This window comes from Tauraco erythrolophus, chromosome 16 (assembly GCF_009769465.1).
Source record: "Tauraco erythrolophus isolate bTauEry1 chromosome 16, bTauEry1.pri, whole genome shotgun sequence".
Taxonomy (NCBI): domain Eukaryota; kingdom Metazoa; phylum Chordata; class Aves; order Musophagiformes; family Musophagidae; genus Tauraco; species Tauraco erythrolophus.
The window spans coordinates 4893990-4919877 of record NC_141480.1 but is presented as its reverse complement, the minus strand read 5'-3'; the positions used below and the strand labels follow the sequence as shown (position 1 = coordinate 4919877).

Sequence of the window (25888 nt, the reverse complement as noted above, 5' to 3'; positions counted from 1 at the left end):
ATTAGAGATATCGCTGTCTTGGATTAAGATTTTTTCCCCTCCCCTCTTCTCAAAAAATTAGAAATTGGAGCCAACGGAAGGTGCCAGAATCTGATTTTTTTAACAAATTTCTGTTATTTTTAGAGTAGACACAACAGGGTAGCGTCAGTGTATGCCTAACTCAGGAGCGATCTCCAGCACTGAGGAAGCAATTTATTCCTCGTGCACGTTTGCTTTACCTTCCTTTAAGACTTGTTCTCTGTCGTCGTGGTCTGTAGCTGGATGCGTCCCAGTCCTGTGACCGGTTCTGTAGCTCAGCATTTATGCAGAAGACGTTAATGAAAAGCACGTTTGTTGGCTAAACATTTGCTTTATGCTCCTTCCACGCTCGTTTGCAATTAAAAATCTCACTGACAATCTAGTTTCTACTTTAAACGCCTTGTAGCCAAGGTGAAATTGTTTGTTTTCCTCCACATTTGCTGGGGTTTGATGACACGGCTCCCCGTTGCGTTGCTTAAATCCTCATCGTGGCATCCTGAATTCCAAACAGTTCGGCAAGAGCGTTTGTTGGCATAAGAAATGAGGCTGGTGCTTTGCTGCTTTTTTAAAGGATGATGATTAGCCTAAGAGGAGAAAACCCCTTTCCACTCTGCCTCCCCTTTGTGGGAGGATGCATCTGCCAGTGCCTCCTGCAGATAGGTTTGCCAGCAACACCTGGGGACCGAGACATAGTGCCCTTGGTTCTGGTTTATATTGTTTAAATTAGTGACCTTGGACCAAACAAAATGCTTTCGATGGGAGGGATGGGAAGAAGCAAAAAAAATCTGTGCAAATTGACCTGACCATTTGGTGACCCTGGAGAGAAGTTGAAACCAAGGGCAGGTGCCGGGACGCAGGGCCAGCCATGCGTTTTGGGGGAAGCATGGGACAGCCAGGCTCCACGGGAGAGGGCTGTGCTCAGCCCCTCACAAGTAAGCAGATAGTGAGAGCACTTGAGGAATTTTGCCTGTTGATGTAAGTTAAGGGTCAGAATTTAATTCTGACTCTGTAGGGAAGCTCCACTGCAAGGATCGAGGTCCTGCTGTGCAGCATCCAAAACTGCTCCAGCCCCTGTCCTTGCCTTGCTGGGTGTTTCAGGAAGCCTTTCCCACTCTTGCTGACGCTTTTAGGCCTTTCTTCTGGGAGAAGTGAGGCTCACAGTTGTACAAGCACATGCATATTCATGCCAGGAGCCCACGTAGGACGCTTCTGCCCACGTCTGCTCATGGCACAGGGCTCAGCGTGGCTCCTGCTGCACGGGGCTGTTTGTGCACAGTTCGTCACGGAGTCGAAGTTTGGATGCTTATCTGAACCAGCTGGATCTGGGAGTGAAACCAGAAGAGCAGAAGTCCAGCGTGCCTTTGTTTCCCTGCAGAAGTATCGGGGTATTTTTAGTGGTGCATTGTGTGCGTGGCTGCAGACAGGGATTTCCCGGTGCATGTGGTGAACTTGTCCTGAAGACTTCTTGGGTTTGGGGGTGGGGAGGGGGGAACTGGTGCGGTGATTAAACATGATGGTGAACATAGTGACCTGCTGTGTGGCCAGACCCCTTCAGGAAGGGAGATCTCTGTTATCAGGAGTAACTGTTGTGGCTGATTCCATTAATAATGTCCAGTGCAAATGTCAACAGGCTAATTAAGTTTTCTGGTTGCCTTCCAGCACTAATGTCCAAGAGGTATATGATTGTTCTGGCCACACGCTTAGCTTTGAGAGTGATACAGCACATCTAGATGTGAAATTGCTTATTAATATGCATGGTCAGCTCACCTCTTTGCTCCCGTGGTGCTTGTGCTGTGTGCGTAGTCACGACTTTTTCATCTGGTTGATAGAGATCTCGCACCTCCTCCCTTTGCAGTAGTAAAGCCACAATGCTTCTCATTTTGAGTAGGTGACTGTGCAAGCCAGTTCTCTCTTCTCCGTTTAATTGCACTTTATCTGTGTAGGTCTTTGAAGCGGTTATTTCTTGGATAAATTATGAGAAGGAGTCTCGCTTAGAGCACATGGCTAAACTGATGGAGCATGTTCGCCTACCCCTTTTGCCCAGAGATTATCTTGTACAGGTTAGTAGATTATCTTGTACAGGTTAGTTTGCAAATAGGTAATTAATACTTGCACTTAAGCTGCTGTTAGCTCCTTAATCAATGGCCTGGCTGTTTGTGTCTGAGATGGGTAATCTGGCATGTCACTGAGTCTGTAAACAGGGGAATAAAAGGGAAAACTGGTTCGATTCAGAAATCAATGTGTGTGTGCAGAAACCTGATAAATGTGCGCTCTGCCAGGCAGTGCTGAGAGCAGAGCTCCTTCCACCTCTTGGCAGAAGCATTTAGAAGTCAGTATCTTGGGATTTGTCACCCTGAAAATACCCAAGTGGTGGTGTTAAAAGCTTGTGCAATTTTTTTCCCTAATGCACGGGTAAATTTAACTTGGTGAAAACATGTCATGTGTGATAATTTTGGCTTAAGACATGTTCTGTGCATAGAGGTGGGGGTGTGTGACTGGCAGGTGAGATGCTCTCTGACTTAGAGATTGTTCCTGAGGAGTTAATTCCTGGGATCTGGGCCTTGATAATAAGCTGAGAATTCCCAAAGAAGGGGTTGGCATATGGGCATACTATGCTTTTATCATGTGTCTAAAAAAAAATCAATAGAATTGGAATAAAATTGATATTCACAAGATGAACCCATCATGTATTTTTTCTCTCTGAACTATATCTTCTGATCGAGTAAAAGAGATTGCTTCTCCTTAAAATTTCTAACTCATATAAGAGAAATTACTTATTTTGTACCCAGACTCCTGGTGAATTCTCCTCTGCCGAGTTAAGTGTCTGGCAGAGGGTGGTAAAATAGAGAGTGCACTGCTGCTCGAGTGATACTGGAGGAAAGTGAGAAGCTTGGATGTTACTGCATGTTTCTTTGGAAAGAGCTGGAAGTCTGTATTCTGCATTTTTTTTTTTTACATTGGTTCTTTGGAGGAGAAATTTCAGGTTTCATATTCTTTGTACAATGCTTCTTGTGACCTGTGCCACCAACTACTTCAGTTTAAATGATCTTTCATGTGTATGTATGTTCTTAGACAGTTGAAGAAGAAGCTTTAATCAAGAATAACAACACCTGTAAAGACTTCCTTATCGAGGCCATGAAATATCATTTGCTTCCTCTGGATCAAAGGCAACTGATAAAGAATCCCAGAACAAAGCCGAGGACTCCCGTTAGCCTGCCAAAGGTAAGCTGAGTTCATTGCTCCGTGTCACCTCACACCATATTACTGGTGGTGTTTTCTGCCTTTGAAAGGAACTTGCTGACTTGCCACATGGCTTCTTATTAGCTCCATGTTTGTCCTTTGAAGTGTTTTACTCCCTCTTCTGGTATTGCCTATGCCCACCAAGAATATATAATTTTAGAATCATAGAATGGTTTAGGTTAGAAGGGACCTTCAAGATCATCCAGTTCCAACCCCCCTGCCATGGGCAGGGACACCTTCCACTACACCAGGTTGCTCAAAGCCTCATCCAGCCTGACCTTGAACACTTCCAGAGATAGAGCAGCCACAACTTCTCTGGGCAACCTGTTCCAGTGCTTCACCACATTCACTGTAAAAAATTCCTTCCGTAGAGCTGATCAAAATCTCCCCTCTTTCAGTTTAAAGCCATTGCCCCTGTCCTGTCATGACATGCTCTTGCAAAAGGTCCCTCTCCAGCTGTCTTGTAGCCCCTTTAGGTACTGGAAGGCTGCTATAACATGTCCCTGAAGGCTTCTCTTCTCCAGGCTGAACAGCCCCAACTCTGTCAGCCCGTCTTCATAGGAGACGTGCTCCAGCCCTCGGATCATCTTCATGGCCTCCTCTGGACTTGCTCCAACAGCTCCATGTAAATAATTAAGTTGGATAAACTTAAATAAATCCTTAGGACAAGCAATATCTCTGCTCCCAGGGGCAAAGGTCTGCTCTTGAAACCTTTTGTCAGCCACGAGTGGTTTTGTGAACGGATGTTGCTCCTGGAGCTACGGCTTGAGAATTGCTGACCCGTGGAGCTGCAGCAGCTGCAGGAGTGCTCAGAGCTGTCTGAGCTTTCTGCTGGCTTGTAGCACTGCCGTGGAGCCCTGCTGAGGAAGGTCGCAGTAGGTGTCTTTCCTTTTCCCATCTCCGTAATCAGAAGCCAGGAAAGCAGGAAACAACAGCACCCAGACCTGTGGGCAGGAAGCCTGAAGCAAATTTCAATAGACTCAAAGCAGCCACTGAATAAATAATCCTTGTTACTCCCCACATTTATCCTGCAGGCGTGTGATGCTCTGGCCACCACTTTATGAGTGAAGAAAAAAATGACAACAGAAACTATTTTCCCTGTGCCCCAGGGATAAACGCAGTTTGGCACAATGTCTCTCAACAGACTGTTGCTCAAGTTATTAACAAGAGTTTTGGAGATTGTCAGACATTAAAACAACAGTGTATTGTGTTCTAAGCACAGATTGTAGGGAGCGTGGTTTGTGGGATGGTGAGAGATCTGTGCTATGAGGGACTATTCAGACGTTTAGATATTGGACTGTCCACTGAGAAACTGTGGTTCTGCAGAGTGTGTCGGCATGCTGTGTCCTTCTGCCTGCTCACACTGAGATGACGTGAGTAGAACATAGCTTTGGGGACCTTGTGAAGGGCTGACGTGACCCTTGTTCAAGGACTAAAGTAATTAAGGGTAAAACAAACAGTGAACCAGCGAGTTTAGAGGTTCTCAACATCTTCTGTAGCATAACCTATGAGTACAAACCCAAATCTTCTGCAGGTCTCTCCTCTTTTTTTAACTGTAAAGAAAGGGGAGAAGGTGATGATCTTCCAGCAATCCTGTTACTGAGAAACTTTCATCTGGTCTGTTGGCCCTGCTGATGAGGGATTACTGTCTGCTGTGGAATCTCTTAATTCTGTAATCGTGTGAAGCTCTGCAGCTTTCCATGGAAGGCTGTTGCACAACTAGTAGTCAGGCTGCTAATTGAGACTCATTTTGCTTCTAATGTCACATTTTCATGTTTGTAGATCGAACAGTCCACTGTTTTCATACTCTTCAAATTCTTTAAATTGCTTTCTAGCTCTGTACTTCTAAAAGCAACTGTGATTGGTGTTGAGCTCATTACCAGAGTGACCTCGAGTGACAATCTTATCCCCTCAGCTACTCACTGCCACCTTGCAGAGGCTAAAGCCAGTTTCCCATCTACTCTTTGACTGTATTTGAAGCCCTGTTATCTTACTTCTAGCTCCTTGGCCTTGTAAAAATCAGATTGTCTTAGGTAGTGTTTGCTCCTGCCAATCTGCTGTGATAAGGCAAGCAAATCCTCCCTTTTGATAGTGGTGGAGGGTAGAAACATCTTCAGAACAAAGTGCAGGTTGAGTTGTTTGTAGGTGCAGGTGGTTTGGACGCTGCCTGTGCATATGTTGGTCCACAGCACCCAGGATGGGGACTCAGGAGTGATGGGCAGCCCTTGAGCGCTGAGCTGTTGGCTCCTGGGACCACTGCCCCTGGGCAGGTCAGTGAGTCCATGGGGAGTTTGTCTTCTGGTGGCAGGCAAGGTAGATTTGGGAAGGAGCACACTGCATGCCCGCCAGGTCTTCTCACTTTTCCACCAGTGTCCATTGCTGGGAATGGAGTCTGGGGCTTGGATGGACCTTTAGCTTGATCCAGCAGAGCGGTTCTTGAGCTCCTGAGGTTGCCCTTGGTCACTTTCACATGGATCTTCCCTATCTGTAAGGAATTCAGGGTTCAATTACTGGATTTGCATCAATACATGTTGCAGCCAAAAGCCTAATGAAGCTGACAAATCACTTCCTTCGGCAGCGCAGCACCCCGGGTCTTAACAGTCCTGGTGATTTCCCCGAGTGTCATCTTCCCTGCAGGTGGCAATACAGCTGTCAGGTTTTATCTGCTAAGTGGCATCGATTATTTTTAGCACCACCAGGGAGATAATGACTGAAGAGCGGGCCGGCTCTGGAAATTACACTGGGATCTTCTTCACTTAAAAATGCTTCTGCAGCCAGTCTTGTGTGTGCCGTGGTGCAAAGCGGTTTTGTGTTTCATGGGGAAACGGGGCAGGTTGCCCACCTCGGAAACGATGAGGAAGACGCTGATCTATGAAGGCTGATATATTTAGCATGCACTAAATTGAGGATAACTTTTTTTGCCCCTGCAGAGGCTTTTAGTGGGCCTGCAGCGTGTTTTTACCGGCTACTCTTGACCGGGTTGTGCCAGGATGGTTTCTTTGCAGAAAGCAGCTGTCTGGGCTGGTGTCTGAGGTTTTCTAGCTCTTGTCTTCCCTCTCCAGGTGATGATTGTGGTGGGCGGGCAAGCGCCCAAAGCCATTCGCAGTGTGGAGTGCTATGATTTTGAGGAGGAGCGGTGGGATCAGGTTGCTGAGCTTCCCTCCAGGAGATGCAGAGCAGGTAACAAGAACTTTTCCTGCAACTGTCTTTTATTTTCCCAGTGCAGCTCTTCAGGGCTCGATGGATGCCCTCAGTCATCCCTCCAGCCTTCCTCTGTGCCCCTGGCCTCAAGCAGCTCTTTCTTTTTGCCATTCCTTCCTTCTCTTTCCCTACACATGTATATCCTTCTCATTCAGGTGGATGCCCTCCTCTCTAGAGTGATTGCTCTGCCTGTTTGCCCTCTGTAGCCACTGTCTCCTCTTTGTCACCTCTCCTGGCTGCTCCTCCATCAGTGTTTCTCCTCCTCCCATCCTGTTGGCTTGGCAACCCACAGGGATCTAGTTTTCCATGCTGGTTTCCTAGTGAAAAATCAAAGCAGCTGAGTCAGGCCCTCTTGGTGCTGAAGGGTGGTGGAGAGCAGGTCTGTAAGTTGGGAGTGTTCCTCTGAAGACATCCGAGAGGGTTGTGAATGTGGATCACCATTTGGTGTCCTCCCTGGCTCAGAAAGTTACTCATTCAGATGTGAAATCCGTCTGTGCCTTGTGGTTCCGTGTATTTATGTGCGTTTCAGCTTCCATATGACACACATGTTTTATCATACTTGGCTCCAATGCTCTTAACCTGCAGAAAATGCCAAAGACTTGCCCACGTTCTACTCTTCCCTGCTGTCTTACACATCTTGACAGACGCCTGCTGATACTCGCTTCCCAAGCTGTTTGTAAAACCTCCGTAAAAATCTCTCTCCTCTCTTATCAGGTGTGGTATTTATGGCTGGCAACGTCTATGCTGTCGGGGGCTTTAACGGATCTTTAAGGGTACGGACGGTTGATGTGTATGATGGTGTGAAGGACCAGTGGACATCCATAGCCAGCATGCAGGAGAGAAGAAGCACTTTAGGCGCAGCTGTGCTCAATGATCTCCTGTACGCAGTGGGTGGCTTCGATGGCAGCACCGGTAAGTGACTGAGCAAAAACCAGGCAGTGCCTGACCTGGAAAAATGTTTTCAGAGACCCCTGCAAAGACTGCAGAACTTTAGCGAGGTTCCTGGGCCCTTCCTCTATGGCTTCGTAGAGAAAGAGCCAGAGACTGGGTTTACTGCGTGTTGTAACTAACCACGTGCATGTTCTTGACCCGTCAGTAGTTGCAGAGAGTCTCACCCTAGTTTTTTCTTTAGTGATACAGTTCTTTCGGTCTCATTCTCTGTATGAATATGCTTTTTCTGGACTGAAAAGTGATTTTGCCTTGTTTTAGTTAAATTTTTCATAGCAATGTGAATAAAATGCCAGGAAGGCATCTGATGGGATATGTGTGTCTGGGATTTGTCTTGGTGTAACTGCCTGTTTATATTTACACCTCTGCCTCTGCTGTAGAGCTTTGCCACTTGGTTAAGCCCTAAACTCACTATTTCAGCTGGTGATGAGTATGGTGCAGCGGAGTCTGGGGGAATTTTTAGACCTTTGCATGGACATTTTGTAATGCTTGAAAGGATGTGGGACTTTCAGACTTGGGATCTGGACTCTGCTCCATCTTGGTGTCCCCATCACATTGGAGGGGCAGCAGTCCCAGGGCAGGGGCGATGGGGTGACAGTTTTTCCGACTGCTGAAGAAGTGGCGTTGACACGCTGATCCCAGCCTGAAAGGCAAGGGACTGGAAAATTGGGTCGCAGGAGTGTGGGGGGAATTACGGGCTTGGGAGGAGGCGGAAGGCAGATGGAAGTGCAACACCAATCTTTTTTTCTTCTCTTTTTTTTTAATTAGAAAACCTGTGTATCCCCTTTTTAACTAGGTCTGGCATCAGTTGAGGCCTATAGCTATAAAACCAATGAGTGGTTTTTTGTGGCTCCCATGAACACAAGAAGAAGCAGTGTTGGAGTTGGAGTTGTGGAGGGTAAGAAAATCAGCAGCCGTTTCCATCAAGCAAATGTTACTGTGTCTGACAGAAGCCTGAATGCTTAAGCACAACAGGAGGGAACTGTAGAAACTGTTGTCTAGACTGTCTTCAGTTGGTAAAGATTTATTTTATATGACGTAATCACTGCAGCTTTTTCCATTCTCCTCTATCTTAGTGAAACATCATGTGTAGCTTTCCAAGAGCCTCAGACCTGTGAGTCCAGTCCATGCCTCCTGTGAATGCCATTAGGTGTGTGCAGGTTTCTTCAAATCCTTATTCTTTCTGAGCTGTTTCTGGCCAGCAAAAGCAAATGGCATTGTGCAGTGTATGCTGTTGCCATCAGCAGACTCTATGTGGATGGAGTACCCATCACACAAAATCTGCTCAGCGAGAGAAACAGGAGCATAGTTAGTCCCCCCAGCCCCAAGCTGGTGGTTTGGCAGGAATACCAAAACCTGTGTTTATTGACATCAGGCTTGCCGGCGCGCACGGCACGATTTGCTCTGGTTTCTAAATGAGCAAGGACTGACGACAGCGACCGCTGGTGCTGCGGCGGCGTGGGAGTGAGGTGGGTGCAGAGGGTGCTCGGAGGGATCGCGGCAGCTGTTGGCAGCTGTGTGTCAGCACCAGGCTCAAGTGAGCTGGAACTTGAGCAGCTTGGTTTGGATCCAGGAGAAGGAGCAGTTTAAGTAGGAACCTTTTCTTCCTTCAGCAAAATAAATTCTGAAACAAATGAAAGCTTTTATTTGAACTTGGCTTTAGCGTGGCGTAGCAGTTTCCAATTAGTAACGGAGCGGAGCGGCCGCTGGCACAAGGCTTGTTATAAACTCTGCTTTGAAGTGGCTTGGTTTGACTCTGTGCATGGGAAATACATGAAATGTGTTTATGAACGCGGAATGTGTTTATGTGAGAAGAGGGAGGGAGTTAAGGTCAGAATAAATAGCACTGGTTGTGCTAAATCTGCATATTTAAGAAGCATCTCCTTCAAACTTGGCCCATGCTTGCAAGGTGCCAGGCGGCTGGTAGTCAGGGGGATTTGCGAAAGTGAGTCAGTCACTTGACTGTGGAACAAATACTAAGTATGGACCTGAGATGCATTTCTATGGACAGGTTTTCTGCTGGAGACAGACCTTTGCTTTGTTTGAAAGCACAAATAAGCGTTGCACATGTTGGAGTCCATGATAAAAAAAAAATAAAATGAGGGCATGTGTTGGTGAAGAAGAGCTGATCATATTGGCGTAGGGAACAAGCTGCAGCCTGCAGTTAATCGGAACACGATGAAGATTGATCGGATGTCTGTGGGTACTGAAAATATCCAATAACTGATGCCAGACAGGGAACTTTGTCTTGCTGTGTCTGGCACTCTTGCCTTGTTTCGTTGACTAACACCGGGCAGGTGGAACCAACAGCACTAGTAAGAGTTTCAAATGTTTATAGAGACAGGAGGATGCAGAAGGAGGACAGTAGCAAACTTGATCCTTGCAAATCTCTCCTGATGATCACAGCCCAAGGAGGCCATGAATGGAGCGGAGGGAGAACAAGAGTCAGAGGCAGGACCATGAGAAAGAAAAGAGCTGGCCTGTTCTTGGAGCCTTGCAAACATCGTGGAAACAGGAAGATGTAAATTCATAAGACTTTGGATGATAACTGCTGTTGGGAGTCTCGTGTGATAAAGAATCACATAGCTGATTTGTGACCAGGCTCTCCTGTTATGGATTGAAAATTGGTCTTATTCATGGTTTTTGTACAAAAATTTGGGTTAGAATTTTCCTACGTATTTATTGAACTTTATTAATGGTTGGTTGTAGTGTCTCGAACCAGAATGCCTTTGTGCTAGGTGGTCTGGTAAAGAAACACAAAGAAACCCTCTCTGCCCTGACAGTTCACTGCCTGAAAGCAAAACAAGCTTAAAAAAAAAAATACAGGGAGATAAGGAGAGTTTATCAGTCAGGTCTGTGAACAGAGGACATGGTGGAGCATCAGCCTTGTTTCATGTGTGGCGTAGTCCTGTGACATATAACTGTGTTTTTCCAGTCTCACTGGGTGTACATTGTCCAGCTTCCATTGAATTCAGGTGGAGAGGGACAGAGATACCATGCTGTGAGGGCCTCCTATGGTATCTTCTGTGTTGTGATCACTTGGCATGAGTGGGCAGGCTGGCCTCAGCTGTGCTGGTGGCATCGGTTGGTTTGGATTTGGCCCAGGTTCTTCAAAATTAGGTCTAGGTTTCCATGCAGGTATTATATTAACATAAGAGGTTATTGCATATTTATTGCTCATCTGATACTGTAATTAATGTACAGAATCGACCTTTGACAGCACACCTTGCCTTGAGGCACCTGAACAGGAGGAAACACTCAATCAGCAGAACAGTGCTTTGATGTTCCCTCTTCTCCTGGGCCAACAAGTCATTTAAAAACCCTCTGGGCTTTTGGCTTCTAATTAAGCTGTTGTGTTGTTTCCTTGTCTTAGTTGACAGCTTTAACACCTTTAAAAACAGACCTGCTTCTCTGCGAGTCTACTGCAGATGCCTTCAGTAGGACTTTTCCCCAGAAACGCCGGCAGGTTTGGGCACGTCTCCCAGGGCCTCTCTCAGCCGGGATCTGTCCTCACCTGGGGCTGTCAGGCACAATGGCAACGTAAATCCGTCATAGCCGTCACGCTGATGCCAACGTGTGTCTCTTCCAGGTAAGCTCTATGCCGTGGGGGGTTACGACGGAGCGTCCCGTCAGTGCCTTAGTACTGTTGAACAGTATAACCCAGCCACCAACGAATGGACCTACGTCGCCGACATGAGCACTCGACGCAGCGGTGCAGGTACTGGCTCCGAGATGTGTTCTCAGGAGCAGATGATTCCCCTCTGCTCACGGAAGGGAAGGAAAAGCGTGCTTTGGCATTGCTGGGCTGGCAAGTGCAACCTGTTATTTCCACCCCTTTTCTCATGAGGGGAAAAGACATAATTGCTTGGAAGCTCTCAGCAGCTTTCCTGATTCGGTTAAAATCTGCCAAAGTGAAGTTAATTTCTGGATTAATGAAATAATGTTCACTAAGTAGCCTCGCTAACAGATGCATCAGGGTTGTCAGGTGGATCTTCCTTCTGGGTCTTCTCTGCAAGCATCCAGTGGGTGCTTTGCAGCACAAAGCACATCTGCACTGGGTGATGTGCCGACCAAGTCAAGGTAACAAAATTCAGCTCAGATTGCCCCTGCTAAGCTAGTTTTTAGTGTACTTTCTGCTGGCAGGAGTTGGTGATCTGGAGGATTTAGAGGAAAGCACGTGCTAAAAAGGATTGTATTCTAGTCTTGGTGGCTTCTAACTTACTACGTGGCGTTCGGCCAGCTAGGCGCTTATCCTGTCTGTGGCTGTTCCTCTCTTACAGAGATAAAAGCTCTTATCCATCTCATTTAAAATCATATTCAGATGAAAGGCAATGTTTCATTGTTGGTCCTATTGCTCAGTGTGTGCAGTGAGTCCTCCCTGATGTCAAATTGCACAGTTCTCGTTGTGCAACAGCCAAGGTGGCAGTTACCCAGAGGTAGCCAAGCCCGAGGCTGCACTTTGCCTGGGGGCTGAAATGACCATGCAGGTCAAGCTGTGATGGGAAAGTCTCTCTGAGCTGGACAGTTGGGAGGCTGCTCTCTGCACACCATCTTTCTTTCTTCTCTCTAATATTTTTTTTCTGTAACTGCAGGTGAGGCAAATATGGTCACACGCTGTTGGTTTGGATTCAGTTTAAGAGGTTTTCAGTATCTGCTTGGTGCTTAAACTTAGCCCACTGCAGCCTTATAGGAGAACAGAATGAGTGTCTCGTACTGCTGACAGCGTGCTGAAACACAGCAAAACAGTTTGTGCCTGTAGTGAGATGGATTTTAGTCATTTTTCTTTGTTTGAAACACTCTGCTCTGAGCGCTGCTTTGCGAGTACATCTCCGCTCGGCAGATCCGGCGTTACGAATACTCTCTCCTGGTCTGCCAGATAGCCTTGTGGTTTTCTGTTCCCGGCCTGAAAGCTGAGCTCCTCGAGCTCTGGTTGCCACCCACATGCCCTTCCAGCACCGGGGAGAGCACTGCCCAGTGCCCACATCACCAGCGGTGCTGCAGCACGATCTATCCTACAGCTCCATCCATAAACCAAACGGTGTTTGGAGCCGCCGGCACTGCCGACCCGGTGCTGACATCTAGTGGGGACGAGGACGGGTGTCCCCAAGTCTCCAGTGGGGCTGTGTGGGTGCTGGCAGTGCTGGGTTTGCTGGGCTTTCCCCTCCTGGCAGGGATGTCCCGGCCACGTGTGCCCTGTCTGTCTCGCCGCACGGGGAGGCTGCTTCAGATGGAGAAGCCTTAGAATGTTTCCGACTCTCTCACTTTCCTACTTGCTTACATTAGTTTACTAATGAAATTATTTCTTAAAAGTGTGAAATTTTTGCTAACAGCTGAGTATCGTCAAATGCTAAGGTGCTGCAATCCCGGGCTGCTGGGCTCAGACGTGGGAGGTGTTCCTCATGAGTTCCAATGAGTTCCTGTTCCCCAGTCAACTGGGAGGCACCTTGTACAGCTCCGGGGCCAGGACATACATTGGGACACATTCTGCTCTTCTTAAGTGGTGCACGTTGGGCTACCTCAACCAGACTGAGAATTTGGCCCAGTGAATTGTTCTTTATGGCAGTTATAGATTAATTACCAGTGTTAGTCAGAGATGAACCGTGAATCCCAGTGTCGTGTTGGGGTTTCAGCACATCTTGATAGAGCGAGAGGTGACTGGTCAAAGCCAAACCCAGCATGTTAAGAAAATCTGGAGGAGAGAGAGGTGACAGTTGTAGACCTGCGGCAGCGTACCTGTTCCCCAAATGATGGTGTGCCTGCCAGAGCTGTAATTCCTCAGTTGGTCTCAGGTGCTGGCCCGTTTCTGGCTGACAGAGGAGCAATAATGCTCAGATGGTTTCCCACCCCACCTTGTGTTGCCATCCCGCAGGTGGAGCATGGTGGCTGCTGTGGTCCGTGCTCCTGCTGACCATGGCAAGACTTGGAGCAGTGTGACACATGGTGTTTTGGGGTGTGACACACCACGGGGAGATGTTCCCATGGCACAGGAGCTGCCAAGCCCGGATGGTGGCTGCTCTCCAGCTCTTCATCGCAGCATTACTCCTGAGCTCTCCTTTCCCCGTGCTGCATGTGTCAAACAGAGAAGATGTTTGCACAGGGGCCAACTTGAAAACCTGTTGGTTTTATGGGGTCAGGGCCCCTCTCCTCCCTGCATGTGCCTTTCCACCTCTGTGCCTTTCCCTCAATCATCAGCACGAGCCCACCTTCAGGGCACAAGGGCCTTCCTGCTGGTCAATGCCCGTGGTTGAAATGATGCAATTCAGGTCTATGTTTCTGTTTTACTAACATCCCACCTTGTTAATTTTAACAGAGGCCTTTGAACCTGTTAACGAAGCTATGTTGCTGGAAGTTTTAACTCTCATGGATTGGTGACCATATTAATTAGTTACTTTACTTGATATTAGGCAGGAGCACCCTTCAGATCCCTGTCATTCCCAGAGATTTAGCCCGCGAAAGTGGCTGGGAAGGTGGCACTGGGGGCACCTTGTCTGTGCCAGGTGCTGCTGCCATGTTTGGAGGCAGAAGCAGGGGAAGAGGAAGCCAGTGGCATCCTCAAGAACTGCAGTCAATAAGTTGTTGAGAAGAGGAAGAGGGTCCAAGGGTTGAAGCCATGTGGCACGAAGGCAGTAGGAAAAGCAAAAATGAAGCTCTTGGAAGTGGGAATCAGGCTAAAAGCAAAGGGCCCCATCACAGAAAAGACTGGGCAGATGGATACAAGGTGGGGTGGGATGCAGCGATCAGGGAGGCAAAGGGGAGAGAGAACAAGTGAGTCCAATGATATTGAATAAAGACAGGTGGATGTCATGGGACAAGACTTGATCTCAGATAGACTAACATCTACCTGAGAAGGGGCACAGCCCTGAAAGATGGGACACCTGCCAGGCATCACTGCGCAGGCCTGCTGTAGTGCCACGTCATCGTTGAGTGGAGAGTGTGCTGGGGTGGTCTCAAGGCCCATGTGGCCCATGTTTTGGAAGTGCCTTGGAGAGGCCAATGCAATACCCAGTAGAAGAACCAGGGACATGCAACCCTTTCCCCTGTAGGTTTGGCTAACGCTGGGCTCTGTTCGGCAGGTGTCGGTGTTCTCAGCGGGCTGCTGTACGCTACTGGAGGGCATGATGGTCCCTTAGTAAGGAAGAGCGTGGAAGTCTATGATCCAGGAACAAACACCTGGAAGCAAGTAGCAGACATGAATATGTGTAGAAGAAATGCAGGTAACCACAATAAGCCTTTCTGTGGTGTTTGGTTGCAGTTTTCTGTGTGGTTTTTAACACTACTAATGTGCTAGTGATGCAAGTGATCTGTATTGTAAGAAAGTGATAAAAATGGAAGATGAGGTGTCCGCTTGGGAATGATCGGAATGTGGCAAGCAACATGTTGTGGGGGATGAGTTAGCCCGTTTCTAACCATCTGTGCTCTGCTTTGAGGTGTGTGTGCAGTGAATGGTCTCCTCTATGTGGTGGGAGGAGATGATGGTTCCTGCAATTTGGCCTCGGTGGAATACTACAACCCCATCACGGACAAGTGGACGTTATTACCAACCAGCATGAGCACAGGGAGAAGTTACGCAGGTAAATAGTCAGTGGGAGAGCTGGCAATAGCTGGGGTCATTCATAAACTCAAGGGCTATACCTCCTGAAGCTTTAATCTTACATTTTTGTGTGTTTTATGTTGCTTTCAGTAGAGGAACCTTTCATAGAAATAGTAGACGCCTCTCTTTCTGCTAGCCTGTTGCTGGTCTTTGGCTTTGTAGGGTGATCTTAGCCACATCGCAACCCAGGAGCTGCTCCTGTGATAACTGTGTCTGTCTGTCCATTCTTACAATAGGTGTAGCTGTGATTCATAAACCGTTGTGACACGCAATCAAGCCAATGCAAGGAGCAGAAGTGGAGTGGATCCAGCTGGGTGGTGTTGAGAAGATGACTGACCTCTGACTTGACCCATCCCATTGCTGTTAACATCTTAGCATGACAAGTGATACGTTACAAACATGTCTGCTCTGCAGTGGATTTCGTAGCAGAGTGGAAATCCCTCTGGGGATGTGTTCCATGCTAGACACGAGGTGTTGCTTGTTATCTGTGGTGCAATCAGCTGTTCTTCTCAATGGCTAGTGTCCTGAGATAAACGCTGTGCTTGAACTGCAGGCACTGAATTTCTTGTGTGAAACAAAACTGCTACGTTTGGGCATGTGAGTAAAAACGAACGTTTCTGGATTTCTTCACTACTGATGCTTCGTGCACGTTATCGGTTGAACTACTTACTCACTGTGCCTGGAGGGTGGACTTTACTACTGGCAGTGGAAACTTCTGAGTACCAACTGAGAAAAGCAGTCAGCAGAAATGGACTGGAACAGGGTGCTCTGGCTTGAGTGTGACGGTGTCTCAGTCATACATTTGTATATGCCACTGGACTACTGTATGTATCCCTGAAATGCTTGTCATATGGTGGAAATAAATACCACATGATTTTTTTCTACTTGCCATGAATGCTGTTTGCTGTACGTGATGGGACCTGCTGGGCAGTGCCTTCCCTGGGGCTGAAGTCTCAGCAGCTGAACCACGCAAAACTGCGCAACCCCACAAAACATGTGGTGCTCTGATGGGATTTATTGCTCCTGTGAAACAAATGTTCCTTGAATAGAAAGTATTCCCAACCCATGTGTTTCAGCTGTACTGAAAGCTCCAGCTCTAGCTCTGTCCAGCATCTTTATGCCATTTCATAATAAGGTGTTTAGATGTTAAAAGAAATACCTTATGGTGCCATTAATGTAGAGACTTACATCCAGTGTGAATCCTCTGTCACTCCAGCAGTGATTAATGAGCAAGTTAAAATGCCATCAGCGTTTTAATGCTTCCAGAGTATGGAGTTTAACTAATCACTCTCACTGTAATTGCTATTTTAATCTTGCCCACACTGAAGCCGTTCCTCTATTAGTACGAAGAATTCATAAGATTATTCAAAACAGACAAACCTACATCCAGCTGTAATGTAGCTGTCTTGCATACATCCCAAATTCTTAAAGCTTTCTGTTTAAGAAGATATTTGGCTTCAAAATACCTTTTTGTGTCTCCTTGTGAACTCTGGAGTGCTTCTGCATACAGGGCTGGACTTCCAAAAGTGTCCCCAGCTAAAGACAACTAGTGAAGTAAAAGACTTTCTGTCCTTTTCTGTTTTGGTTTTTTGTTTTTCTCTGTAGATCAGTGAGGCTTTTTGCAGTGGGCACCTAGTCTACAGGACAGAATCTGCCCATGTTACTGCCACACTCCAGCACTTCCCACTGTTGTTCTGCTGGTTTCTTTCACCATAGATCCTGTCAAAAAGACTCCATGTGACCACCTACAGTAGAAAAGAGAAATACCTAAAAATTTATTTCAGAGCCTTCTAAGGCTGCATCCCCTTGTGCAGCTTTTGTAGAGGAGTGGGTTACTTCTGTTAAGTAGATATTTAGTGTTGGAGTTGACATGATCCCTGTAAAATGGGTGTCTGTCCACAGTTGGGGAAACAGCACCTACCTTTGTGGTGTCACCTCCCACAGAGGGGACTGACCTTCACGGGGAGCTCTAGGTAGCACCTGCTCCTCTTTGGATATTCTTATTTTTACAAACAAACTGTCTAAAGAAAAGGCATTATTATTCTTGATGTCTACCCTTCCATTGTGTGTCAGCCCAGAGGTCTTGAAAACAATAATTTAAAAGAGAATTAGGCTTTTCTATAATACCCTTTAAACCTTTTGCGTTGGGTTCTACAATCTGCGGTGAAACGTGCCAAAATAGTAGTGCGACATGGTGCTCTTTCAGGAGGTGTTGCTGTTAAGCTATGAGGGCTGGTAGGAATGTGTTCCTGACTGCAGGAATCTGCCTTCAGATCAGAGTCCTGAGGTGCATCTTTACTGTGACATACGCAAGATGATGCCTTGGGTCGGACTGACTCAAACTCACTGCCCTGAAAGGAAGCACCAAAAAATGCTTCCTTTTCCTGCAGCCTGTGGGAATAGAGGATAAAATGGGATGGGCAAAGCTTTTTGGTCAGAGTTAGCATCTCTCGTTAGACTGAGATGGCTGGACAAGTCTGGACAAGCATTTTGGGTGCACGTGGCCCTCATTAGTTCTGGTATAGACATAGAGACCGTAAAGCTGAATAGCTGCTGTGTAGCCCAACGACAGCTCAGTAGTTGGGAACAGATACCAACTGACCTTCTTGCTCTCGTAGCGTCACTGGAGCAGAGGCAAATATTGCCCAGAGACTAAGAGTTTGTGTGGGGTAGAGATAAAAGCTGGTAGTTAGTGCTAGAGATGCAAGTTTGAAGTTTGCTGTGTTTGTCAGATGTTGTGAAAGGTGGATGTGCCTGAAAGTTGGATAATTTTTTTCCCCTGCTATACATCTCTTTATAAAACCTTCCTTGCTTATAAGGAAAACAGTTTTTGGTGGTTTTCTGCTATTGTAAAATGGTATTTCTGCCCACTGCTGGCCCAGAGCTGCGGCTTGCTGGGCAGGGCTAGGACTTGCAGCCCTTGCCAGGGATGAGCCATGGTGTTCCTGGCTGCAGCCAGTTCTTCTCGACGGCAAACGACACGTTTCTTTCTTTCCTTCTCAAATATTGCAGTGTTATGCAAGTCAAGTGACCTCGTTTTCCAGCTATGCAATATGAACAACCGTAACGTGATGAACCAGCTGTATCCTCCCTCTCCACCCTCGAAATGCTTTTTGAATTTGTCCGTCTTCGGTGTGTGGTTTCATGTTTGTATGGTTAATTCTGAGCACCTGAGCCAGGTCCTTTAAAGATTGCCTTTTTCTAGGACTGAAAACGTAGCATTAGTGCTAACAAATTTTACTGTAAATATTTTTATAAGACAATTTTAAATAATTTTTTGGATTGCTTTTTACAGTTGTCAATGACACTTCTGTTAAATTCTGGATCTAATTCTTACACTCCAGTGCAGTTTTTGCTGGCCGTGATGTAAGCGTGAATCTTTGCTTTCTGCACGAGGAATTAAATGTTGTAACTAAGATCTGGGATAGCTCTCATGTTGATTCTAACATATTAGAAGGACAGTGTTGAGCTCAACATTGAGATGTTAAAATCCATTACCTCAGTCACCACTACGCTCTTAGATTATTAGTTATCTTACAACAATTTCAATATTGGGATTTAATTTTATTGTGCCATGTGTTTGCTTCCCAGTCAGCTTGGTGGACAAGCTGTCTCTTAGTGGTTTTGTTTCTCAGCTCCTGCGTGAGCGTGGCACTGCTTGAAGGATGGAGGACGCCACGCACACAGCAGCACACATGCACGAACCCCCCCGGCTGCCAAAACCAGTGGAATTATTGCAGGAGGTTTTGTAAGAGCTTTACAAATGGAACTCAGGCTACTTCCTCGCGATGGTCCTGTGTGAATATGAAGGTTTTCCTCAGCCCTCTTCTATTTTTGGCTCCTTTTGGGGGTCACCATGTGCTTGACCACCTGCAGGATCCTGGCTGTGGGTTTCCCAAGGGTGACTTTGCTGTTGCAGAGGAAGCATCCCTGGGGACGTGCACCCACAAAACCCAACAGCTTCGCCTGTGGGTGCTCACGCTGCTGGGTTTGCACAACAGGCAACCATATGTAAAGCAGGATAGATTTGCCTCAAGCAATCTGTTGTTTAAACAAGTTTGAATCGAGTCCATCTTTTCCATTTGTGCCTAATAGAGAAATTGAGGGTCATTAAAACCAATTTTCCGTTCATTCAGTTTATCCAAATACTTTTTTTGTACAGATATGTACAGCACTGTAATTACCATAAATGTACTTGGCAACATTTGCATGACACCACCATGAAAGCTTAATACTGTTCTCTCGTTTGCAGTGTTTGGAGACCAAAATCCTTAATATCCGGCGATATGTGATGCCTATGCCTCAAGCTAACGTGATGGTTCAGCAGATAAATGCAGCTCGTTTTTAACCTTTGAGGTTTGTTACTAATAAAACGTGGTATCAAAGCAGTTGCCCCCTTAACATCATGCCCACAAATCACATCCACGTGAGCGTAATTTGTTGCTCAAAGCTACAGTGTTTGGGAGTGTTGTAGACATTATAGTCTGGAAATGAATTAATTCACTTTTTTTCCTCTGCCCTTATCGTTGTTTATGGGTTTATAAATTATTTTCCTCTATAGTGACAATAAATAAATATTGAGAGTTTTAATTTGTATATTTTATGTATAAAAAACCCTCAAGAGTAATGGACGATTGTGAAATAATTTACCTGGGTGTGAAATTCTTTGTTTTTGTAAAACAGACTTTGTTGGTTCAGTAGCTGGCACTATATACCGTAATGAGTTGGTTGACTGTTTAAGCTCATTTTTTTAATTAAAGATTTTTTGCATGAGTGTGAAGGACCAAGGACTTTGCAAAGTAATTCTCTTGACAGCTGTCTTGTCCAGTGCGACAAACAACACGAGAAACATTCAAACTGACATATTTATATTATAAAAGAAAATCACATTGTAGTTCCTCATCCTTTAATTTGAATAAAAAATAGACTGATGAACTCTTGTGTGTCTCTTTTGATTCTGTTGGCATCTGACAGTGGGGAACAATCTCATCGCTCCACATGGCTTTTTTTGCCCCTCTTTAACTGCAGCAAATGCAAACCCTGGGTTTATTTTGTGTCCTTTGGAGTGGGGCAGCGGTACTCACACCTGCTGATGCTGGGAGGTCCAAATGCTGGAGGTGATGCTGCCCTGACACCTGGCTCTGATGCTCTCCTGGGATCTGTGCTGCTCCTTTTCCAAGGGAAGTTTTAGGCCATTTGCCTGCAGGGGTGCAAGAGAAGAGAGTTTCTCTTCGAGTGGGAAAGCCCTTGGTTAGGGGCATTGATGGCAGAAGACGGGACCTTTTAGTGACTGCGACTGGGAAGAGAGAAAACATGAAAAAGGAGAGTTTACCCCCATGGGCTCAGTATTTCTTAATAACATCATAAAGACAGACATTTCCTACACCACTGGAAAGATAAACACATTTAACAAGTAGCACAACTCATTTTGTCTTATGCTCACTGTATGTTTCACGGAGCTCTCTAGTTTTCTAGAAGTGCTTCTCGCGCCTCATCCGTTAATAACAGTGTATGACGTCGAATTTACCATGTGGGATCCTGAAATTTAGTTACCTGATGAACACAGGTAATGGTGTGTTGCGGGTTGCTCTGTGCAGCCAGGGGACTTTGCAACTATTCCTTATTTTATTTCAAAATTCCTTGTCTCCTGCACAGTTGACCCCTTTTTATTCATGTTTAAACTGATGAATCTACAGACTTACGAAGTTGCAGCTGAAGAAAACCCTTTGTAATACAGGAAGAAATCTCACTACTTCGGTTTTGCTGCCTAATTTTTTTCTGTTATTATTGGGTTTTGGTTTTGCATCCTGCATTTTAATCTTTTGGCATGTGTTGCACCCCAGATTTCATCCTTGGCAGGGCAAGGACCATATAGCTGAATGTCCCACTTTGTCTCATCCACCTCAGAAGGGCAAGTGCTTTTGCATGGAGGAAAGGAATAGGAAAGGAAATATTGGGAAAACTCACCCAGTGGGGTTGTACAGTGGAGAAGCTCTGGTCCCTGACCAAATTGGGCATTTCCCCATGCCACCGTGCTGGGCAGCATGCGTGAGCCCAGTGAGTTTGGGTCCCATCTCAGCTAGAGAAATTGCAAACGTCTGATAAAAGATGTACCTATTTCACTGTAAACCCAACTGAATAAATATGGTCAAAGAGGGATTCCCTGCATCCCCGTGCCCTGAACCATAGTGGAAATTTCTTGCAGAATCTCCTTTTTCCAAGCAATGATGACATGACCTGGAGTTGGGCCATGGATGTGGTGGCTTCAGAAGGTGAAATCGCTTCTCCCCTGGCTGGTGGCTTCAGCCGTGCTGAGGGTGCTGTGTGATGGAAAAGAATAATTGCAATTAAAAAAAAAAAAAAATCTGTTGGGTGCTTCTGTAAAAAATAGCCTGTAGGATACAGAGGACCAGTACAGAAATGTTGCCATGAAGCACCCAGGGGTTCCTTAGGCATCCCACAGCTGCTCAGTGACTAGTGATACGGCTTCCTAGAATGTCATTCTGCACTCTAAACAAGCACAAAATCACTTAACTACTTAGTGACATGAAATATTCTAAGAAATTTGCCAAAGTGATTAATGTTAATGTTCTTGTTCAGCAAATTGAATGAGATTTACTTGGCACAGCTGCTGGAGCTCAATGCGTTTGATTTGGCCTCAATTTACAAACTGTATTAGCATGAGCCTTCTCCTGCCCTTTCATTGTGAACCTCCACAGCCTCTGCTAAGCATATTGCTCAGAAAATTGGAGGTCTTAAAATGTTAAAGTCTCTTTTTTTCAGTCAGTAAAACTTCTAAACAGACCCTTTAAAGGATGTGCTGTGCCTGTCCCAGAGGATCTGTTCCTCTTCTCTAAAGCATAAGAGGTTTAAATGTTATTTTTGAATGTCCTTTTCATGCTTCTACTCTTTCTACAATGTTATCTCACCCAGGGGTGAGTTTGTCCTGCTGGACGAACGCTGAAGTATAATTTAAATCATGTGCTTGAAGTCAGAGTCGTGTTGGGACAGAAATGAACCCTAAGACTTTATTTGAAATTTATTAAGGATTTTTAAGCACAGCAATTTCTGCTGGTGAGTCCCAGTGGCCAGACCTGGGCAGGCAACATCAGAAAAACAGCTCTTGTTCACAACACATTTTTAATTGCATTACAACCTGGTACATGGGCTGATTTCTTTTTTCCTTTTTTTATTCTGGGAAGGGACATCTCTTTCTGCCCTGCGTTTTGTCCCGCACAGCTCAGCTTTCCTGAATCTGCCTAAAGAAATGATGGGGTTCTGTTTTTCTGCTAAAGGAGCTGTGAAAGTCACGTGGATCTGAGACACACAGACAGAAAGTTTTGTTTTACTTTATGCTTTACAACCAAAATCTCCTCCTGGTGCCCCATCCCACCTCCCTGCTTGGAACATTTTGCTGCTGTATGTATTGTAAAATACCACACAGCTCTGGAGTGAACAGTGCAAAGCTTCCAGCTTCACAGGGCTCCTGCGTTGGCAAAGTCACCTTGCCAGAGCTACGGACACCTGAGCCAAATTAGAGCTCAGGTCTTAATGACTGGGAAACATTGGATGCAGCCCCTCCTCCTCCTGGGCTGGAACCCTGCCACTTCACTCTGTTTTTTTTTTGTTTTTTTTCTCATGACAGAATTTTCTTTGATGGAAACTGCACTATTTATAAAGCTACAGTCTTCCAGGCAGCTCTAATTTAATTTGGAATTGCATAATATTTCTTACCTGTGTCAGGAAAGTTTAATGAACCATCAGTTTGCATGTTACTGGTTTAGTTTTAAATGCAATAATATAGATGAAGCATGTAATCACACGAGCTTTAATGTGTTGCTGTTGTGTCCCAGGGCACACATCATGTGCCAGAGTGTTGGAGCTTTGACCCAGTGCCCAGAAATCCCCGAGGCAGCTGCACAGACCTGCAGCGAGGACAGACCTCAGCTAGTGAGTGGAAAAAATGCTGTTGGTAAGTTGCAGCTAATTTGTGCACTAATGGAAAATAGCCTGGGATACTTCATTTGTGGCTACCTGGAGAGGTGAACATGATAAACATGATAAAAAAATTCCAGGAGTGTTAGATTTTGTCTAAATGGACTTTCCAAGTTCAGACTAGGTTTGAGGGTTGAAATATCTGGAGGCTCTTACACTAAGTGGGTTTCTATCTCTACCACCCAACCTGATGTTAGGAAATCACTTACTGGCTGTGACTCCCAGTGCTTCTTCTCCTTTTATCCAGTCTGACTATATCCTGCCAAAGCACCCATCAGCTAACAGGGTCATATGAGAGCGGTGGTCCATGACTCACTGGCTTTGTCTTCTCCTCCGTGGTTCTTAAAATCCCCCTGTAGCTCAGGGTTTGCAAAGAACAAAGGCTGCAGGCCATGTCTCAGCCTGCGTCTGCTGTAGTCCACGATGGTCCAGGCTTAATCCGACGGATGGAACAAAAGCAAAAGGACATTTAAAAGACCTGTGGCTTGTAAGAGCCCAGAGTGTGAATGACTGTGTGTCTTAAAGAAGTGGTATATCTCAAAAATCAGGCCAGTTACTAGTTGCGTATGTTGTTTTTCACAGCTATACCTTGAATGTAAGAAGTGCTGCTGTTTTGAAAGCATATGAGATATTGGGAATAGTTTGGCTTATCTAAGAAGAAATTAAATTGTTATTTTTATATTCTTTGTTAAATCCAATGTTTATTAATATACAGATTAACACAATTTCCAAAAGCAAAAGATCACACCACCACTGTGAAACCAGTCCTTCAGCACAATGTGGATACTGAGGCTTGGAACGTTGGTAATTTAACTGTTAAAAGGGCTGTAGCTGTACTTGATCCTGGTGGTCATTTGGAACAAGCAGTGGCTGCATTTGTTTTGTTAGGGAACTACCTTAAGAAAAAAAAAAAAAGTGGGAAACCAGGTGGAAGCAAATTACTTGAACCAGGAACACCTGCTTGATGACTTAAACCTTAATTGGGATCAATTGGTTCAAGTTGCAGGTGCTAAATGCTTCACTCCTATGTGTCCCTTTGCTCTTTCCCTGGCTGCTCAGGGCAGGGGAAGTTTAATCACTTTTCTGGATTTCTCTCTACTTTTCCTCTGCAGGAAATGCCTTATACTCCTTGTTGGTCCTGATCACCTTGTCCCACCAGGTGAAGACAGGACAGTAGTTTCTGTGCTAGTTGCTGCAGTGGAAGTCATGTGGACTGTGAAGGGGATGTCCTGGAGTGGGTTCTAGGGGATGTCGTACCCTTTACAGCCAGAGGAGAGTGCGTGTTCAGAGAAGATGAAGCTGCAGGAGAAATGGTATGTACAAAAGGGGTGGAAGCTCTTAGCACTGGGTTATGCATGTTGCTTGGGTGGCTTTTTGCTTGGATAGAGATGGATGCAAGTCCCTCTTGCTGTGAATCAGTCTAGTGTCAGGTGTTTGCAGATGGTGGTGGTATTTGTGCAAAGTCACAGGGAAGACTTATGTTTTTTCCGTTGTGCCTTCTCTCTACATCCCTGATAACTTATGCTAGAAGAAAAAGTGCTGGGATCTCTCCTTTAAGTGTAGAGGGTGTTTTCTTACAAGGAGATGACATAACAGACTTTCTCTTGGCTTAACCTGTCCTTGGAGCAGGATATTTTCCTGAATAGCTGTTTTACATTTAACTAGTTCTAGTGTTTAATGTGCTTGTTTATGGCAAAATATTGCAGCCTCAGGTGCTGAATGAAGGACTGTAGGGCTCTGTGCTGTAATCTTGCTGGTGGTGGGACGCACTGAGGCACTGGCTGCAGCCAATGTGCTGCTGCTGAGGGGCTCCAGCTTGTTTGCAGGTGGGAGCCCTGGTTCTGGCTCCTATTGGGCTGTCTCAGCATGGGTGATGTATTGGTGCTATAGCAGCCTGTTTGCTGATGCAGGGTTTTTGAGTAGTACATGGTCCTGAATGATACATCAAGTGATACCACTCTTCTGGTTCATTTCCAGGATGCTATTTATTATTACTTTTTTTAAAAAATTATTTTTCTTCCTGCTTCAGCACTTTCCCTTTGTCTCCTGTGTGCACAATGTCAATGACAACCAGCCCTGCAGCTGGGGAGCACGTTGCTGCAACAACTGGGGGTCCAGCATTCAGGGGTGATGTCCTTATTCACAAACTCCTGAGTTACAGCAGTGGCTGAGGAGACAAGTGTCAGTCTGAAAGGTGGTGCTAAAACAGGTGGAGGTTGGGAAGCACAACCAAGAACAAAGATCCTCTCTTCACAGGAGGATATATAGAGATTATAAGAGATTTATCAGGTTGCCATTTCTGCATGGAGGAGAGGGAAGATGATTCCTATCTGGATTGTGAAAAATGCCTCTTACCTGACGACATTTTTTTTTTCCTAGGCTGATGGTGGCAATGAGCTTTAAAAGTTAAAAAAAAAAAATAGTGTGTAGGGGTATTAAACTTGCACAGAAAAAAAACCCCTTAAATCCTCATCCACGAGGAGACCTAAATTTGGATAATGGAAGCTGCCCTTGTTAGTGCTAAGTGCAAGAGCAAGACGCCTCAGTTAGCTCCTAGATCAAAGGAGAAGGCACAAGGCAAGAATCTGATTGCTAACAAATGACAAAATACTTTTTCCCACCCTAAGAAGTACAGAGTCAAAACAGTACATCAAAGTTTCCAGTGCGGTAGGGTTTTTTTGTTGTTATTTGCCTGTGTGTATCCATAGTGTTTGGTAGAAGTGCTGTGAATCAAACCCTCACCATGAATAAATGTTTGCAGAAAATGTGTTGCAGCAGTGATAACTGCTTCTGTGATGATGTCCTCTCCCAGGCTGATGTATGGGGAATGCCTAGCTAATAGTGTCTGGTTAGTATACGTGGGAAGCACTGGGTAGGAAGCAGTCCTGTCACCCA

At 45.7% G+C, this 25888-nt stretch overlaps 1 protein-coding gene across 1 annotated transcript in view; it reads left to right on the top strand.

Moving 5' to 3' along the window:
• KLHL3 (kelch like family member 3) overlaps positions 1-15354 on the top strand; it is a 45324-nt gene extending 29970 nt beyond the window's left edge. The window contains exons 7-15 of the mRNA XM_086621332.1: positions 1962-2078; positions 3091-3240; positions 6321-6438; positions 7174-7371; positions 8204-8305; positions 10997-11125; positions 14481-14621; positions 14835-14978; positions 15235-15354. Of these exons, the coding sequence (XP_086477458.1) occupies positions 1962-2078; positions 3091-3240; positions 6321-6438; positions 7174-7371; positions 8204-8305; positions 10997-11125; positions 14481-14621; positions 14835-14978; positions 15235-15263 (1128 nt within the window). The 3' untranslated portion in view covers positions 15264-15354. The remainder of the gene's footprint in view (positions 1-1961; positions 2079-3090; positions 3241-6320; positions 6439-7173; positions 7372-8203; positions 8306-10996; positions 11126-14480; positions 14622-14834; positions 14979-15234) is intronic.
• Positions 15355-25888: the final 10534 nt, after the last annotated feature.